Raw genomic sequence first — 20,733 nt, 5'->3', positions numbered from 1 at the left:
TAAAATAATAGTTTTCTATGTGAATATACTTTAAAAAAAATAATTTATTCCTGTGATGCAAAGCTGAATTTTCAGCATCATTACTCCAGCCTTCAGTGTCACATGTAACATCCAGTCTATCACATGATCATTTAGAAATCATTCTAATATTCTGATTTATTATGAGTGTTGGAAACAGTTCTGCTGTCTAATATATTTGATGAATAAAAGGTTTAAAAAGAACTGCATTTATTCAAAAAAAAAAAAAAAAAATTCTAATAATATATATTCTAATAATATATTTTCTTTACTATCACTTTTTATCAATTTAACACATCCTTGCTGAATAAAAGTATTGATTTTATAAAAAAAAAAAAGAAAGGAAAAAAAATTACTTACCCCAAATTACTGACCAGTAGTGTATATTGTTATTACAAAATATTTATATTTTAAAAACATAGCTTCTTTTTTTTCTTTTTTACTTTTTATTCATCAAAGTATCCTAAAAAAGTATCACATGTTCTGAAAAAATATTAAGCAGCAGAACTGTTTCCAACTTTGATAATGAATCATCATATTAGAATGATTTCTAAAGGATCATGTGATAATGATCCTAAAAATTCAGCTTTGCATCACAGAAATAAATGATAATTTAAAGTATAATAAATTTAAAAACAATTATTTTAAATTGTAATAATATATCACAATATAACATTTTTTTCTGTATTTTTGATCAAATAAATGCAGTCTTGATGAGCAGAAGAAACTTCTTTCAAAAACATTAAAAATAGTAATGGTTTCCAAACTTTTGGTCTGTACTGTATATATATATATATATATATATATATATATATATATATAATATTATTATTATTATTTACATTTACATTTTAGACACTACATTGCCAGTTACTTTATCTTTGTTCTGCCAACAAAAATAGTTTCAAACAAAGCCACACAGTAGCTGCAGAATGAATTGGTGTTGTAGAATGAATCGGTTAAGTGATTCAATGACTCAGTCAAAAAGACAGTTACTTGTTTAGGTGGTTGCTAGGGTGTGAATTAGGGCTGCAGAATTAATCGAATGCGATTGTCCTGAGCATCTTGTCATTAAAGACGGTTATGTGATCAGTAGTAAATCTCCATCACATGCTTTTAGATGGAGCAGCATTTACTACACACAGCCATAGTTCACTGACAAGCTACGCAAAACCGTGTTCATAATTGCAGACTGATTAAATCACACAATTATGAAATTTAAGAAATCGTTCTGCGATTATGAAAGCTGTTTGCGTAGCTTGTCAGTGAACTATGGCTCAGTGTAGTAAATGCTGCTCCATCTGAAAGCATGTGATGGAGATTTACTACTGATCACAGAACCGTCTTTAATTTTATTAAAGGGGTCATATAATGTTGATAAAAAAACATTATTTTGTGTATTTGGTGTAATGAAATGTGTTTATGCGGTTTAAGGTAAAAAAAAACACATTATTTTCCACATACTGTACATTATTGTTTCTCCTCTATGCCCTGCCTTTTTGAAACACATCGTTTTTTACAAAGCTCATCGGTCTGAAAAGCGAGGTGTGCTCTGATTGGCCAGCTATCCAGTGCTTTGTTATTGGCCAAGTGTGTGACAGAAATGTTACGCCCCTTGCCATACTGTGATGTGTGTCCCGGTCAGAACACCTGCGAGATGAGACAAAAACAATAAAACCCATCACAAATGAGCCATTTGTTGCATCCAGTGGGGACATAATTATGGATTATTATAACTTATACTGTGTTTTTATGCATTGCACCGTGTAAACATAAAACCATATCTGCATTTGTGATCGGAGAAATCATTTCCTGAATGAATATGTATTTTAGAATGAATTGGTTGAGTGATTCAATGAAACAAATCCTAAAAGAATAAGCGTTAAAGAATGAATCATTGAGTGATTCCGTGACTCACTCATAATGACTTGTTTAATTCCTGAATGATTCAGTGTTTTTGAGGAAAATAGATAAGTGATTCAATGACTCACTCATGAAGACTTGTTTCATTTCTAAATGATTCAGTGTTTTTGAGCAAATCAGGTGATTCAGTGACTCACTCATAAAGACTTGTTTAATTCCTGAATGATTCAGTGTTTTAAACAAATTGGTTGAATGAATGAGCCATGAATCACTTGTCAGTGCCTACTGGTGTAAATATGTAACCTGCAGGTCCCACCAATAATACACAGACTAACAGTCTGTGATGCAAACAGTGAAAAGTCTAACTGTATAAAAAGAAAAAAAAAAAAACGTTAGGGAACATTTGTTAAGGGAAATGTTAGGGAAGTGAAAACTGTATTAAAGGCTTCTTTATGAAACAGTTACTGCTTACTCCTAAATTGCCATAATCCTCCACCAAAGTGCAAAACATTTCAAAGACCCAGTAAAGAATTTGGGACATGGTTATTATTCTGTCCTTGCTCATTTCTCCCGTGGGGTCTCGCGTAGGGATAGGTACCAAAACCCAGTATTTAATCGGTCCCGGGGCTAAATTATGAAAGTCAGAAGTATCTATTAGCTCTGACGTTAACGGTTATGCTATCGGTAATGGTGAAATTAAGAAAACACACCTACATTTATTATTGCTATATATACATTATCTTTCAAATTCTATCTCACCAGAGTCGCCAGCTTTTTTTGTATGCAATAATATTCAAACATTTGAAGATGCATTTTTGCTATTTGCAATTCAGAAGTAAGATCGCACTCATGCGGAGGAGCTTCAGCACACCCAACATGAAAGCCCTGTTTAATTATGATAGAAGAGAGAACTACCCATTTAAACATCTGCTTACACTTTAGAACTGAGGCTGTTTTATTAAGCTAATTTAATTTTTTTATTTTGATTTTGGCTTCTAAGGATTATAGCCGCGTTTCTTCTAGCGCACAGCGGTGCATATTCGTTCCTCCCTAAAACCCAAAATTAAAGTCAGAATCAGCACAATCCATAATTGTTATAAAATGCCATCTTATACTGTTGCTAAATTGCGGGACATGTTTGATAATAAAAGGTTGAAAGCACAATCCGCACAAGAGACACTGCTCCCCAGGCTGAACTGTGTGCGCGGCACGCTCCAAAAGGGACAATGCTAATTACACTTTGAGCTTTGGGCGCATCCAAATGATCAAATACACACAAAATATGTAAAAATGGCTGGCTTGGATAGTATTTACTTAAAAACAGTTTATGTTTTAAGTGGACGAGAACAGTTGGGAGAAAATCCAATGTGTGTCAATATACTGTCTTAAAGTGACAGACTGGCGCTTGGGCCATCAATGTTAATCAAGCAACAAAATGCAAAGACAAAATCACTCACAGCTCTTAATCTGAATAACGTTATATCTTTAATAAGCATTAATCCATCAATACTCCAGTGAAAACTATGCAGTATTAATTTACATTTATTTACTTTTAGATTTCTTTTGTAGGCTATTACTTACCTGAACAGTAACGTTAGACCTTCAAAGCACTGTTTATTTCATTTCATTTGTATATTTGTTTTATTGTATTTGTCAGTTTGTTTTACTTTGTTTCTTTGTTCATGTTCTTACAGTATCTTATTTTATGTATAAAACACTAAAAATGCCTACACACTGGTGCCTTTACAAATTGATGTTTTATATTCATTTCATTAAATGTTTATTTTAGATTTCAGAATATAAAGCATTGTTAATTCAGCTCTTACTTTGTCATAAAGCAAAAAGTACCGATAATAATACGGTTAAAGTACCGAATCAATAAGCAGTAACGGTAAGAGTGGTAATACCTTTAAAACCTTGACGATACCCATCCCTAGTCTCGCAACGACCCCCTTCCAACCACCACTTTTCTGTTTTTGTTTTAGCGGCTTCATTCAGATTCCTGGCCACAGTTTCCTGCTCTCAAACAAAGGTTATGGCTCCTTGATATGATTTGGTCTTCCTGCAACACTCGTGTCTGACCTCCCAGAGATGGTGTGACCTGCTCTCTAGACCAAAGATGAGTCAAGGCCTGTTGTTTCTTGTCCATCTCTGCTTTTCTCATTTTACTTCACTCTTAATCTCTCTCCGTGAGCTCATGTTGATATGTTTTGACATGTCAGGCACCTGGTTTAAGGATTTGGGATTATTTGTCAGTTCTGTGGAGAGCCACCTAGTCCCTGTCACTCAATCTTTTTACACTTGGCCATCACGGCTGCCCGTCAAGTGGGCGCGTGCATTTGGAGATACAGATGCTGGCTTAATTAGACCTGACAGGGCCAGGGTGCTCATCTCAAGCTGTTCTGTTGCAAGGAAGAGGGGATAACAATCAGAATGACAACCGTCTTAATTTTCCATCTTCTCTCTCTCTCCTTCTGTCTCTTTTCTTTCATTCTCTGCATCTGCCCTGTTTCCTCTCTGTCACTGCAAACTGCTTTTTTCATTTTGTTCTGGATCCACTGGTCTCATGTCAACTTGAAAGTACGAGCATGATTGTAAAGAGGGATATGCAATGTATCTGTAATCATACTGTTATCGGAAAACATAAGTGTTTTTTAAAAGGAGAAGTGGCATTCTGGGTGGTTGCTAGGGTGTTTTAGGTAATTGCTAGGATGTTGGTAAGTGGTTGATACAGTCTTCTATGTAATTGCCAGGGTGTTTTCTATGATTGTTAGGGTGTTCTAGGTGGCTTCTAGGGCATTCCGGGTGGTTGTTATGATATTCTGGGTGGTTGCTAGGGTTTTGGGTAAGTGGTTGATACTGTATTTTAGCTAGTTGCTAGGGTGTGTGGTTGCTTACTGGACCAAGTCAGAACTGCCCAACTCAACATCTCTACAATAATCAGTTCCCTAGATACAGTTCAGGTCCCTCCTTTCAGGCAAATCTGTAACACTGATCATTTAGAAAAGTAACAACACAATCTTCTGTCCACAGCACAGACATTGAGAGGTTTGTTTAAATCACTAACCCCAAGTATGATCAATAATAGAAGTGATGCTTGCCTTAGCAAACACCACTAAAAAGGAATTCATAATTATTCCCAGCATTGCTCACCAATTCTTTACTGGTTTGTTCCTGCTTGTGCGGTATGAGATCATAGATGAGTTCTGAAGCACACACACACATACGCATGCACGCACGCATGCACGCACGCACGCACACACACACACACACACACACACACACACACACACACACACACACACACACACACACACACACACACACACACACACCCACAAACACAGCAGACAGACTCAAGGTCTGTGAAAACCAGTCTGTAATCCAATTAAATTCTTCTGTTGTTAATGAATCATAGCCCACAGTCCCTGCTGTGTTTGTGTGCGTGTGTATCTGTGTGTGTGCACGTCTAAACCACATGCTAGTCCTTATGTTGGCCTGAACGTCCTTCTCCATTTCTTCTGTTATTCTGACAGCAACCATTTGTCTTTCTTTTATTCATTTCACATATTCATTCATCTATTTCCGAGTAAACTGACACTTCTCAATGAAGAAATGTCTTCATGTATTATACGAACATTGTTAAAACCTTTATACTAGGGCTGATCTTCTAGAGTCACCATTAAAACCAGCTCCAAGATAAATCACAACATTACAAAAGCAAAAAAAAAGTATGAGCAAAATGACAGATGAAGGTACTAGACTGGGTATTTCATTTCAATTCAATGAAGCATTGCAAGTGACAAAAAAAGGTTCAGTAGAAAACTATTAACTTATAGTCACTGATTATAAAATGATAATAATAATAATAATAATAATAATAATAATAATAATAATAATAATAATATTCACTTCCATTCAAAAGTTTGGGGTTAGTAAGATTTTTATGTTTTTTGTTTTGTTTTGTATTTTACTTTTTATTTCGTATATAAAAGGCTGTATTTATTTGATCAAAAATACAGTAAAACAACAATATTCAGAAATATTATTGCAATTTAAAATAGCTGTATTATAGTGTTTTTACTGTCACTTTTAATAAATTTAATAAAAGTACTTTTATTTTTTTGAATGTTCAGAATGTTCAGTGTTTGGCGGTTCAGAGTCGATTCTTTCTTTTGGGAGACAATATCTTTATTTATCATGCACTTTCAGCTTCATAACTTTGCAGAACGTTTACATTCATATACAGCTACATTACACACTATATGAAAGGCAATATTCAAAATGGCATAATGGGGAACTTGCAAGAATCATCGGACACTGAATACGTCATTTTCCTTACAAAAGTTTCCTAACGTTCCTGGAAAGTCTCAATGAAGATGACTTTTCCAGAAGATGTGTGTAATCATATAAACTATAACTGTAAACTTTGCAGAGCCCTGGACACAACCTTTAATTTCTGGAAAATGAAGTGCTGGACATCTGGGTGGACGGGAGCATGGCTCCGGGTGCTGAAATGACAGAGTTCAGGGCTCCGATAAGTGCTTCTGAAAAAAAGCCTTGGTTCCAATTTAGATTGAGTTTTTGTTTTAGAGTGGTCCAGAAGAGAACAGCTGACTCTGACCCTTGCCATTTTCAAACCTTGTGGTTTCTAGGAGGGATTTGTGCAAACTTGTACAATTCTGTTTTGCCCCCCCCCCCCTTTCTTTTCCTACTGTTTCAGCAGATTTTTATTAATATTTTCTTGCTGTCTTTCATGCATTATAAATCTCACGTCTCACATGGTCTCATTTTCATAACATCATGTTGTATGCCCCATTTGTCATTTATTATTTCATTTTTACACAAGGTGCTTAGAGATTGCAGAAACTGTTGAAAGCTAGCAAGAGGGGAAGTCTTCTCGATACTATTTTAACACTAAAAGGTATAGTTCACTACACAAATGGAAATTTTATCCTCATTTACATTACTATGCGACTTTCTTTTGTCTGTGGAACACAGAAGATGATATTTTGAAGGACGTTGGGATCTAAACAACACTGGATCCCAATGATTTTCATTGTACATACAAAAAAATTATAACAACAAAAAGCAGTATTGTTATTGTTACTGCTATACATAACTAAACTATACAGAAATATATTTAAAAAAAATTTTTTTTGGCTTTACTCTAGTTGAATGAACTCTAGAGAATATTAAAATATCTACAGCTACCGCTGTGGAAATCTCTTGCCTTTGTCTTATATTTATGACCGAAAAGAGAGCGTTAATGAAACACTCATCCCTGAGCATCATCAGCATGAATGACAGACTACCATAATGCAATGGGAGGGGGCCACCAAACAAGACAAATGCATGGATCAGACGGTGAGATGCGCATATCTTGCTTCCTTAAAGAGCCAAAGAGTTATTTATTAATACTGTTTTAGTTATTTATTAAGCGAGGCGTGTCTGGTGCTGAGAATTTCTGCTGATAAACAGCTCTCGGTTTGCACATTAAGAATAAGATGATACTAAGATGTGCTGTTGTCATACGGATGAAAAAACACAACAGCCAGGAGGATTACTGCAGCTGAATTTGCATGTGTGCCCAGCAGTGCGGCGTGTAGATGCAGGATGTCAAGGGACGGGTCAGATCATTTGAAGCTCTGGGCGATGCAGACACACACACACACACACCCCCACACAAACTACTACCTAGAGAACATGCTAACTAGACAACATCAGTATCTAAAAATACATCTGACTTCATACAGTGTGCATGCAGGAGACCATACCAGGAATATTGCAAGCCTTCAATTTTACAGCAAAACTCCTCCAAAAAAAAGATACAAAGGGGTTGAAAAAGAAAGGTGGGGATATATGGAAATAAGTGGTTGTGATGAAGTTTGCAGGGCAGATCAGAAAAGAAACCAACATGATTAAAGGGTGAAAGAGAAACTCAAAGTTGAGTTTGAAGTTCTCAAAGTTGCAAAGGAATTCACAGATGAACACAAGTTCATTTTAACACAATAATGTCTGACAGTGCACTTTTGAAAGTGGCACTTAAAGTACAAATCTGGGTTTGAAACATTTTTAAAAAATACATTATTTTCTGACTGTAGTGAAAGGAATGCAAGAAGGATCATAACCTTTAGAAAAGAACAAAAAAAGTAATATAGGATTTTTATTTATTTTTTATATGTCACTTACTGTATGTGACAAATCGTGAGATGTTCCATTTTTTAATAACAGAAAATTATGTGGTAGCTCAGGAAATATGACATAGGGTTTGTAGTCTTAAAGACGGAAAAAAAAAAAAACATAATTATAATGATCACATTATAATGATTATTCCAGTGATCAGGAAAACAGTGCTGTGCAGTGAGCAGATCCCTGCTGAGTCTAAGCAGATGAACAGATTAGTCTGAGTACTTTAGATCTGGCCCCAAACACAGATGAACCCCGATAATCTGAGCTTTGAATCAGTGCCTGAGAAAACAGCCAGACCTCAGTCTGTCACTTCCTGTCTGACAGAAAGAGAAAGAAAAAGAAAAAGAGAGCAAGAAAGCACACAGGCACTCACTCGTGAAGGGTCGTACTCCGGTCGTCTTCGGGCTGTCTGGTCGTCGTAGGATGGAGCTGGTCTCACCTGCTGAAGCTGATTCCTGATTTGCTGCAATCGTTCTTCATTACTGCAGAATGTAGACAGAGAAACAAGACCGTTAAGAGACGCTCTCCATTCAAACACTCTGGAAAACATCCTCACCAATCTGAGTGATGACCTTCTAATTTGAATCAGGGTTATTGTAGTAAGCTAAAACTAAAACCTAAAATAAAATATGAAAAGAGAGAGAAAAAAAAAAAACTGATTCAGCTAGTTGCCAAAGCAACATTTGTCATGTTCATTTATGGTGTACTGAAAGAACTAAAACTGAACAAAAAAAAAATTAAAAACTACTGAAATATTTGAAAAAAAGAAAGAAAAAGATAATTAAAAATTACAAAAACAGAATAAAATGACTAAAACTTTAACTTAAATAATTTAATAATTAAAACATTAAAAATATTAAAAACCTTAATAGTATCTCAATGATACTAAATAACATGATAAATTATTCTAATACCAAGTTAGATAAAGATACACAACTGCAATCATTATAAAATAAGACAGTCCGTCAGATGAAAATGTAAACAAACACATGAATGAAAAGTAAGGGGAAATTAGTAGCAAATATGTCACCACAGCAAAATCAGTAATCATTTATACCACAGTAAACTTGTCTCATCCTACCGTTTAAAAAAAGTGTTTGACTTGAGGCTGAAGTTAATGTGAAATTCTGTTTGTGAGATTTCCAAAATGAATGCACTTGATGTAAAATTCAGTGCATTAAATTATCCATCTGTAAGCTCTATAAACACACGTAACCTAAGGGCATGTATTGATTCAGAGCAGAACTTGCATTATAAAATCAACATTTAAACTGAGTCAACTTTTACTTCAAATGAATGGTACAGGAACTATATAGAATTATTTTTTATTTTTTTTTATTTTTTTTTTGTAAATCAGATGAATATGTAATTGAATGTTAATAATTAACAATTATAATATATAATTATAAATGTAATTAATAATGATATAATATAATTATTAACAATTACACATTCACACACACACACACACACACACACACACATATATATATATATATAATTAAAAAAATTATATTATATATAATATATTGCATATACATATTCATATATAACTAATTATTATAATTGTTAATAATAATAAATAATAATATTATTATTATTAAGGTATAATTACATTCGGTTATGAAATATATTTAATGACACACTTAACTATAATTACACATATTTCTTGTGCAGTTAAATAGTTATTGAAATAAATGTAAAGACATTTTGTGGCAATTAAATGTGTAAAATAATATGAATAATTTATTTTTTTGTATATTTAATTACATATTACATTAAATTAATGTAAATAAATAAATACATAAATAAAAAACAAACCAAACAAACCTGACTTAAAGTGAACATTTGAAATTAGCTGGTAGTGCTTTGATGCATGTTCAAACTAAAATAAATAAATAACTTCCTTGTACCAAAAGAACAAATTATTGAACTTATGTCTGCTAAAAATGTTTAACTTTCTAGAAACTTCACCCACAGATGTTGTCAACTTCAAAATAATTGAAAATACTAGAGGCAGCAATCTATGTCACTTCAGCAGCTGGCGGAGGACAAGAGGAGCAGGGAACAGCATCCATTATCTAATCCCACAGAACACGCAATTAGAGCTGCCATTTTGATTGAGAGTCCACATGACCCTCTGAACGAGAAACACTATCAATGTTTAATTAGCTCCCGTCGAGCATGTATGCATCATATTCATATTAGTTACAGGACTGGAGCCGACCTGAAGTGCTTTAGAGGGATGGCTGAAGAAACACAGGGAAAAAGAATACTGCAAAAATACCACACATTTACAGTACATGGATGGCTAAACACACACATCCACCTACAAATGAGAGACCATCTGAAGACCGACTGTCATCACCAGCTCATTTAGTGTATTATGATATTGAGTAAAGCCGGAGATATTACCTTTCCCTCTCTGAGACAGAGAATTAGACAAACAGAGCAGTCTGAGATCATCATCACAGGCCGAGGCTGTTTCCTGCTGTGATTTACCAGTTTACATTACATTTGAGGAAAGCTAATTAGTGCTTGTGTTGAGCAACAGAATGCAGTGCTAACTAGGAGCATGTGTGAGCTCCAGTCATGAATGTGAGTGATTTTTGCCTTCTCATTTTCTCCAAATAATTCACCAGTTTTCTTACTCTCGCCACACTAACTTTGGTCAGAAAATCTATATTTTATAATGTTTTATTATTATGTATTTTACATTAAAACACTGAATATTTATATTTCAAATATCTTTATGTGAAATTTATTTAAAAAAAAAAAAAAAAAAATATATATATATATATATATATAAACAAATATTTAAAAATATTCTTTCAATTCATATCTGAAATATTGTGCTAATAAAATAATCTGGTTTTATAATTCTAAGCCAATAAAAATAACAATACTGTTCAGATGATGTTATGTTAGATGACAGGTTTGGTGGTGCAAACTGTTTGTAAATATTAAATTAATGAACAATTAAATGTATTTAATGACATATTCAGTTAGAATTACATATGCAATTAAATAAATTACATTTATTTATTTTATTGCATATTTAGTTGCATATTCAGTTATAATTACATGTGCACTTAAAAAAAAAAAAAAAAAGTGATCTAAAATTTAAACATCACACATTTCAGTCTTTAACCCATTTTTTTAAGAAATGAGATGGGTCCGAAGTATACATTATTTAAAACAGAGTTATATGGGCAGATGGGGGAAACAGCAGACAGGCTTATTAAGAATCTAATTTGATTCTCTGCCAGTAGGAGGCGCTTTTGGAATGTCAAAATATAGCGGTTTCCAAGGTAACGGCTGTAAACAAAGCAGCTCTGCTCATGAATGCTACTTTATAAGATAAAAATGTAATTTAAACTTTTTGAAGACACTCTGTACCTTTCAGAGATACAGTACATATAAAAACACCTGTGTCACATCACTGCTTGAATTAGTAAGAAAGGATAAGTAAAGTGTTTAAAACTATAGTCTGTAACAGGGTTCCTCAAATCTTGCCCTGGAGGTCCAATGTGCTGCAGTTTAGCTCCAACCCTGATCAAAGTCACCTGCATGTGATTTTCTAATGATCCCAAAGACATTGATTAGCATTGATTATTATGCTCAGGTGTGTTTGATTAGGGTTAGAGCTAAACTCTGCAGGAAAGTGGATCTCGTGGTCCAGATTTGAGGATTCCATGTCTATAATGTTGAAAATGTACGAGGAAAGTCCTCTGATGAGTTACCAGGGTAAGCCTATATGTGCTGGACAGCCATTCAGTTACACTTAAATATGTAATTAAATTAATTTTATCAAAATAATTTGTAAATACTGTATAATTCTGTTTCCACATTATTTGTATATTTTACACACACACACACACACATATATATATATATGATATAGATATATATATATATATATATATATATATATATATATATTATATATATATATATATACACATATATACATATATACACGTATATATGTATACATGTATACAGTGTATACAATGTATATGTATATATAATAGAATATATATTATATATATATATATATATATATATATATATATAATATATATCTATATATATTTTATATATATATATATATTTATTCATTTATTTATTTATTTTATTTTTATTATTTTGTATTTTGTAATTGGACTTGGTGGACAGGGGACTTTATTTAATAAAAATGTGAAATTTAACAAATATTTTTGACCCTAATTCAGATTGGATAAGACATGCTTGAAGTCACTGTAAGACAGCAGATAAACTGTGGTGGCACATTAATTAAAATTTGTATTAACATGTTAATTTGCCAAATTGTTTTGCAGTTGTAAACAACTTTTTATTAAACATTTTGTCACCTTGGAATTATAAGGTTCTATCTACATTCTGAGCAGTTTCAAGCAGGGCTTGAAAACGAAAAAAAAAAAAAATTCAATCCGTTCAATCCGAGCAGAATCGATATTTTAATGTTTCTGTTCCTGCATTCCTCTGATATTATTACCGTTCCGAAACCGGTTCGGGTGGAAGAAATACTGATTATTAACTTTTTTTTTAAAACAATTTTCTTTACCTAATAATAATAATAATAACAATAACAATAATAATAAAGTACTGTGTTTTCTTTACTCAAAAAGAAAAGGAAAAAAGAGAGCTCTGGTAGTGTTAGCCAATAAACTGTTGCACTTAGTCACAGCCAGACAAACAAAACAAAAAATCTAGCAACACTTTAAAGATATAAAAAAAAAGTATATTTAAGATATTTAAAAATGTTTGCTGCATTGTTAAAAAAACAAACAAACACTTGTATAAGATTGCGTTTTGAGAGTGAAAAAAAAAAACATAAGTCGCGGCTCACGTCGCATTTTATTAGCCCTATTACTTTCCGAAATAATGAAGGCTAAAATGCCTGTAGGCTAAAGCAAAATGTTTACAAACATTATAAAAACAGTTATTAGTTTCTCTCCAAAACAAATCCTCTTAAGTTTAGGCTATAAAAACTTCCAAAACCAAAAACAAATTGATTTAAGGTGAAGCTGATGCCTACCTCTCTCATTCGGCACGAATCCAAATGTTTCAATATTCCCGACGTATCTGGATGCTAAAATATTATTTATTATATAGTGTTTGTACTTTCATCAACATAAAACATCATGCTTCACATCAGATATATCTGCACAGTGAGGCACTGGTCACGCTGAACGCAACAAATTTTGTATAACGGAGCAGTGTTACTTTTTATTTGTTTCTTTAACTGTATTTTTATATTAATAATGAACAGGCTTCAATATAGCAAAATTATGTTGTGTGTGCACATAAGGTGTCGGCGCAATGGTCATACCAATGCTGGTTGGTTATACAGAAGCAAGACATTATTCAAAGCTCTCAAGCTTTTGCAAAATAAAGAAAACTACTCTCTGCTGTTTCGTTTTCCTGTCCAAAAACTTTGGAACGTGTCACAATGAACCGTAATTTAGCACATTTTTCTTTTGTTTTGTTAATCTGTCAATATGATTTAAGTGAAATATATTTAGTGTATATGTCTATATTCCTTTTTATGTAAGCCTATAGTTTAACTGCTTTCTCCATTCACAGAAGCGCTGCAGGTGCGTGTGATCTGTTGAATTCATCCTACACTATCCTCAGATAAACTCTAAGGGCGGTGCATTGCCACTGCGACTTACCTATGATGAGTTCACAGCTGAGCGGCATTTCACTCGTTGGCTTCAGCATCATATTTGCATAGGATGTACTACTGGAATTCGTGATTGGTTGACAGCAAATTTCAAATATTAAGTGGAACGACAAAATAACGTTATTAACCAGTTAATGGCCATTTCAAATTTTAGATTCTGTTCGGAACTATAAAATTTGATTTCATTTCTGTTTCTGGTTCTGTTCCTGTCAAAATTTCGTTCGTTTCCGGTTTTCGTTCCTTGAACCGGTTCAGAGCCCTGGTTTCGAGATATTGAGCTTCAAAGTTTTTGCATTCCATATAGTGATATGGGATATGGGGAACAAGTCTCTTTCATACATCAGTCCCAAAGTGGACACAACTTAAAAAACAAACAAAAAAAAAAAACTCAATTTTGACAAAAAATGGCAGATAGAACCTCATTTACCTCGATTTACATCTTTAATTTCACTGTTACTTTCACTTTTTTTATAAAGACACAAATATATATTTCTAGTCTCTCTGACAAGGAATGCTGGTCTTGGATCAGTTTTCACTAACTAATGAATATGATTATGTAGACGGGGGAATTAATCCACAATCTGACTGTGAAGCTGTCAACACACTGAGCCCGAGCGGCCAAATAATACATGAATGAATAGATACTGACATACAGGTAATGCTAGAAACTGTAATACACTTCTCTCCGCTTCCCTGTTCATTTCATCTCTATAACTCTATCTTACTTCTGCAGGACGTACTGTATAATGAGATCTGACAACAGGCTGCCATCTTTTCCAGCTGGACACCACCACACAGGCCTGTAATCAGGAATGACACCCTTTTCTAAACACACCTGCCATTGAGGTCTTAATGAATATGTCCGCTGTTCAATTACACAGTCTTGCTCTGTCTTGATAGGGCTGTCAGAGTGTGTGGCCACAAAGATCAGTACAGGAAATGCTCACAGAAATGAGATACAAATAGCTTCTGATTTATTTCTTTGAACATCCTGAAAATATAGTTAAAGGGTCAAGATTATAGTTGATATAGTTTATCAAATTTTAGTTAAATTAAATTAAATTAAATTAAATTAAATTAAATTAAATTAAATTAAATTAAATTAAATTAAATTAAATTAATTTTAGTTTTTGATATAGTTTACCAAATTTTAGTTTAGTTCTCACAGTGATTGCAACTAAAATTTAACTGTAGCATTTCTTTTTTTTTTTTAAGCTAGGATTTTTTTTCTTAACCATATAAATAATTTTTACTTTTACTAGTACTACTACTAAATATAATTAATATAATTATTATTAGTAGTATATTTTTTTAAGCACACTTTCATCAGGAACCTATTCAAATTCAAATACCACAGTCACAGCCTGACCCCCCCCCCCGCAAAAAAAAAAAAAAAAAAAAAAATTATATATTTATATATATATATATATATATATCTCATGACATGATGTGGCATATATATATAATGCCACATCATGTCATATCATTGTAAAATAAAATAACATAAAATAAAATAAATAGTACAACTGACACTGAAAACATTTTTATAGTACAACTGAAATAAAAATGTAAACTGTATTACATTTTCATTAAGTACGTTTGAATTTTTTATTAAAATACTTTTTTAATAATAATAACAGGAACAATACATATTTATTTATTTATAAGTACATATTCATCAGCAACCAAAGTAATAGTCTTAGCACTTGACAAATAAAATTAAATAAATTAAAAAAAAAAATAATAATAATACAATAAAATAATGCCTGTAATTCCTGTAATCATTATAATTTTCCAGCAGTAACAATTATGTAGGAATGATCTTCAACTATGGTGTAATGGAAAATGTCTGTAGAAGAACTGCTGAAGTTGGACAGTGCACTAACCCTTTTTGTGAGGGTTGGCCTTACTTCCTAAGCACTAAATTTATGGGAAGATGTAGAAATACAAGCAAAATGGCCACAGATCCATCTTAACAGTGTTTACTGCTCCAACGTGATGGAGAACAATGAAGAAGTGGAGGAAAGGTGCTAAGAAACAGCAGTTTCTTCAAAGAATTAGAGTTGGCCACAGTACACGGCCGGTGGGCCATTAGTTCGATTAAGCCCATTCCTCAGTGCTCTATCCAAACAAAAGTATCCGGATCCAGCTCCAGCTTTGTTGGCTGCCACTGACTCTGCGTCAGCATTTCTGCCGAAAAATGGCGGTGCGGCGCTCAAACTCTCCCAAACAAGAAAAGCGAGGCTCTATTTCCCATGTTTGATCAGCACTAACATTTATTAGTCACATCTATTATACACCAAATGCCAGCAAGAACAAAGGGCTGTTAGGAGCAGTCAGGCGACACACGCGAGAGAGAATGGTAATTAAGTACCCTGCTAAAGTAGATGAGACATCAGCACTGGGAGAAAGCGAGACAGTGAGATGAGGAGGGGGCCTTCGCATATTTGTCTGGCTGCTACTTTGTGGTTAATTGACCATCTCTTTCCTGCTATCTTTCTCTCTTATTTGCTCTCTGACATGAAAATCGAGGCTCGTGCACACACACACACACACACACACTCACAGGGATGTTTCGATTCATAGCTCCGCTTCAGACGAGACATTTCTCACACTTTCTTCTTGACACACAGCTCCTGCCAGTGTCGCTGTAAGTTACCGAAACCACACATGAAAACCCAAAAGCACAAGACAGACAAGCATTTGTGCAGCTGAGAGGCTCTCTCGCACCGCGACGTGACAGAAAACTTGCTGTCCAGTCCTGTTCCGTTCACACAGGGCGGGTCTGAAAATTTGAATGGGCGTGAGTTCAGTTACAGAATGTGGTTGTCACTCCCATAAATAACCGTACTGTGTGTGAACGTAACAATATAATGGACTCAAATTCAGGACTGACAACCGTATTCGGCTGCTGTGTGAACATGGCATTGGTGATAGAATAAAAGCTCTACTGCGCTCGGTGGACAGCACAGCACACAGAAGATAATCTTGTGTGAATCGATGGTGGGACAAGAGCAAGAATGAACACGGCCCCCACGGACACTGCAACACTCACGCATAATTACCGCCAGACAACAAATCAATGCTCTCGGTCATTGAGACCACTCAACCCGGACTAAAAACTCACCAGTGAGACATACATTCCCTCTGTATATACAGTATGTACACAGCTACACCGTAAATCACAAATGAATTCACAGACCTGTCAATATTTCATCTTAATTCGACTAAAAGCCCAAAGAGTTCATTACGTTTGACGTGCCTGGATTTTTGGTATGTTGCATGTACATCGCCAAAGCAAAATGTTTTCTGCTTTTGATAACAGGTTCAACAAGTACTATAACTTCCATTGATTTACTTTTACAGAGGGACTATACTGAGGAGTTTGTGAAAATCGGTTTGAATCATAATGACAATAATATTGAACAACAGTAGCATTATACTACAACAGCAAAACACATCATATGTATTATGAATATAAATAATATAAAATATAAAAAAAAATATTGATAATAATAGTACATTAACAAAAATATATAATATATATACACTTATGAATATATTCATATGTAAATATATTCAACATTATTATTATTATTATTATTATGTGTTTTACCTTTGTAGTCTAATAGCTGTGAAATTATTATTGTGTCAAAAAGAACAGCAGAACAAACAACATTTACCAACAACAACAATTATAATAATAAAAAATAAAAATATTAAATATATATTGTACAGTAGTATTACACTAAAACAGTAAAACACATATGTATTCTGAATATTCAATAACAGTAATACACTAAAATATACAAATTATTACTGTACATAATATGTATAATATTAATATATTTAAAAAAATATATTATTATAATACAATTATATTTTATGTGAATGTTTAATATTGTGAAATTTAAATCTGTAAATATTATAAAAAATATTTATATAAGTTTAATAATAATCATGTCTAATAATATATTTCAATTATTATTATTATTATTATTACTATTATATTATTACAGTGTACATGTATTTTACTGTTGTAGTATAACAATGGTCTTTCTATTATTTAATGTAATTATTAATTATTCAAATAAAAAAAAAATGGTTCTGTTATTGGTTACTGCATACTTAATCGGTACTGGTCACAAAAAAAAAAAAAAAAAACAACAACAACATTATGCACAATACTTTTATGCAAGTTAGCCATTAAAAAAAAAAAAATGAATGGATTGGTTCTCACCTGTCAGTCTTTGGAGGGGCAGTTCTTTGCTTGTTCACTTTTGCATAAAGCCCCTCTAGCGCGTCCTCATTGGGCGGCTCTCTGTTGGGGGCAGGGAGAGTAGGCTGAGTGTGGTTTTGGGTGGGAGTTCCAGGTGGATAGGGAGAGTGGCTGGAGGCGGGAGGTTCTCTGAAATTGTTGATGCGAGCATAGTTGGGATCCAGGTCATCGTCTTCGACGTCCGGGAAGATGGCGCGGACAGGAGCAGGGCTGTTCCTTTCACTCCTATAGAGTTAAAAACAATCTCTTCAGGATAACTTGGATAAATAAAGACACTGGTGAGAAAAGCTTGGAGTGTCTGATGGAGAATGTGTTAGATCCGTTCTAAGGGCCGAAATAGCCAGCTCATTTTTAACTTAAGCTATGCAGAAAAAATTCTGCCGCTTCCGCAAACCCTTCCTGTTTTTCACTACATCCTTGCAACACACTTTTCCTATTAAAATCAATTAATTGTGTGTGTGTGTGTGTGTGTGTGTGTACATATACAGAAGTATTGACTAAGTTTATTATGAAATAGAAAGTCATAATTAAGTCATAAATACTAGAAGTCAAAATCATATCCATGATTATGATCCAATCACATACCATGTCATGACTTAGTCAAAATTATGACATACTACCAGTTTCCAGCTTAACCCTACCAGCTTAAGCCTAGTCCCAGACTAACCTGTTTTAAATGAAAAAAATAAATAAACTTGTCTTTGTCTCAAGATGCACACCAGTAATGTTTTTGTTCCTAAGGAACATTTATAAAATTTAAAAAAATTTAAAATTTTAAAAAAAAATGTATAGAATTGTGTCAAAACATTTCCACTATTTCTATCATATGTACTTCTAGTATGTCAGAATTTAAATTTTTTATCTCATAATGACTTCCCATAATGCGGAAGGGTTAAACATCCAAAAACAAGTCACGTAAACATACATGACTGAGTTTTAATATGTTTTTCTGTATTAGATCATTAGTCTTGAGTCTTTAATTACTATGAAAAGAACAACCAATTAAACCAACAGGGCAATTATCATGAGTTCAGAACTGGTTTAATCACTTCTACAGCTTTAGATTGATAAATTTGCATATTCTTCTATTTTATAATTGAACTTTGTGTATGAAATAATATGTGTTATATAAGTGGTGAACATACTTTGACAGAAACATCTCAGGTTCACTCTTGTACACCTCCTCTTCGCTCAAAGCTCCCAGTTCTTTAGCCTTGGTTTTGTTTTTTCTCCCAAACCTGGATGAGGGTTTGAAGAAAGCAAGGATGGAAAGAAAGAAAGAGCACAGACAAAGAGAGAAAGGGGGAGGATGTGTTATGTTTTCAATAATGAATGACTCAACAGATTCCCTGTGCTTTCAAGTACCAAAGCAGAATTTGCTCTAGAAAATCTAATGATTGGTTCCCCATGTACCATGCCTGAAAACACACACACACACACACACACACACACACACGCCTGCAAAACCAAGCAGTATCAGTGTCCAACGCCCTGCAGTGATTTTTCTAGCCCATCTCCACGCCAAACCTTCAGAAACTCACATATTCTCCTGCCCTGATCTGAGGTCAGGTGGGGTCTCCATGCTGACAGGCATATAAAGACAGAAGAGGAAAAGGTTATATAAAGAGTAAAGCTAATAATGATAGAGAGTGGGTGAGATGATCACATGATCTCAGACCAGTGAGGCCGTAATGAAACATCAGTGTCAGTTGTAAAAAGAAACAGCTTCTGGATCACTAACTGGATGATCAATGTGAAACTCATGAATAGTTGCTTAGTAGTATTAGTCTTCATCTACATTAAATAAAAAATAAATAAAAATAAAAACTACTTAAATTTATTTATTTTTTCTTTTCTTTTGCATTGGGATATTCTTTTCATGATATTGAAGCACATTTTCCCCTCAAAATAAAATAAAATAAAATACAAAATATGAATAATAAAAGAAAATAAATAAAATTAAAATAAATATAAAATAAAATAAAATAAAAATCCAAAATAAAATAAAATAAAAAATAAAATAAAAATAAATAAAATAAATAAATAACATTAAAATAAAATAAAAATAAAAGAACTAAAATAAAATAAAATAAAATAAAATAAAATAAAGCACAACTGTTAAGCAGCACAACTGTTAAAATAAAATAAATTAAAATAAAATAAAAATCATCAATAAAATAAAATAAAATAAAATAAAATAAAATAAAATAAAATAAAATAAAACTAATAAAATAAAATAAAATAAAATAAAATAAAATACATTTTAATTCCTGTAATATCAGGGTTTCCAACCCTAAGTCCTGAAGGGGTCAAATTTTTTTTTATTTATTTTAACAAATAATACCATGATGCAAACTTACAATTCTACATTACCAATAGTATATAATTTAAATATTATTTAATATTAATATATTTAAATATATATTATTATAATACAATTATAAAATAATTATAAAATTATTTATTTTATGTAAATGTTTAATATTGTTAAATTTAAATCTGTAAATATTATAAAAATAATGAATACGTAAATATTACTATTTTGCATTACAGCACTAAGAATGACATTTTATTGTATTATCAAAGATAACTGCAGAAATTTGGGGTGGAGGAAATTATGCTCAATTTTCTTGTCACAAAATACAGAGAGAGAAAAAAACAACAACATCTTAAT

General features: G+C 32.8%; 1 protein-coding gene across 5 annotated transcripts in view; it reads right to left on the bottom strand.

Moving 5' to 3' along the window:
- LOC109060930 (partitioning defective 3 homolog B-like) overlaps positions 1-20,733 on the bottom strand; it is a 171,993-nt gene that overhangs the window by 21,848 nt on the left and 129,412 nt on the right. For all 5 annotated transcript variants that reach the window (XM_042742723.1, XM_042742648.1, XM_042742791.1 and 2 more), the window contains 3 exons: positions 19,205-19,297; positions 18,021-18,284; positions 8,447-8,555 (listed from right to left, as the gene is read on the bottom strand). In XM_042742723.1, coding sequence (XP_042598657.1) covers positions 8,447-8,555; positions 18,021-18,284; positions 19,205-19,297 — 466 coding nt within the window. The remainder of the gene's footprint in view (positions 1-8,446; positions 8,556-18,020; positions 18,285-19,204; positions 19,298-20,733) is intronic.

This window comes from Cyprinus carpio, chromosome A1, assembly GCF_018340385.1.
Source record: "Cyprinus carpio isolate SPL01 chromosome A1, ASM1834038v1, whole genome shotgun sequence".
In the NCBI taxonomy this organism is placed as follows: Eukaryota; Metazoa; Chordata; class Actinopteri; order Cypriniformes; family Cyprinidae; genus Cyprinus; species Cyprinus carpio.
Note: the sequence above shows the minus strand (reverse complement) of the source record. Positions and strands in the feature narration are given on the sequence as shown.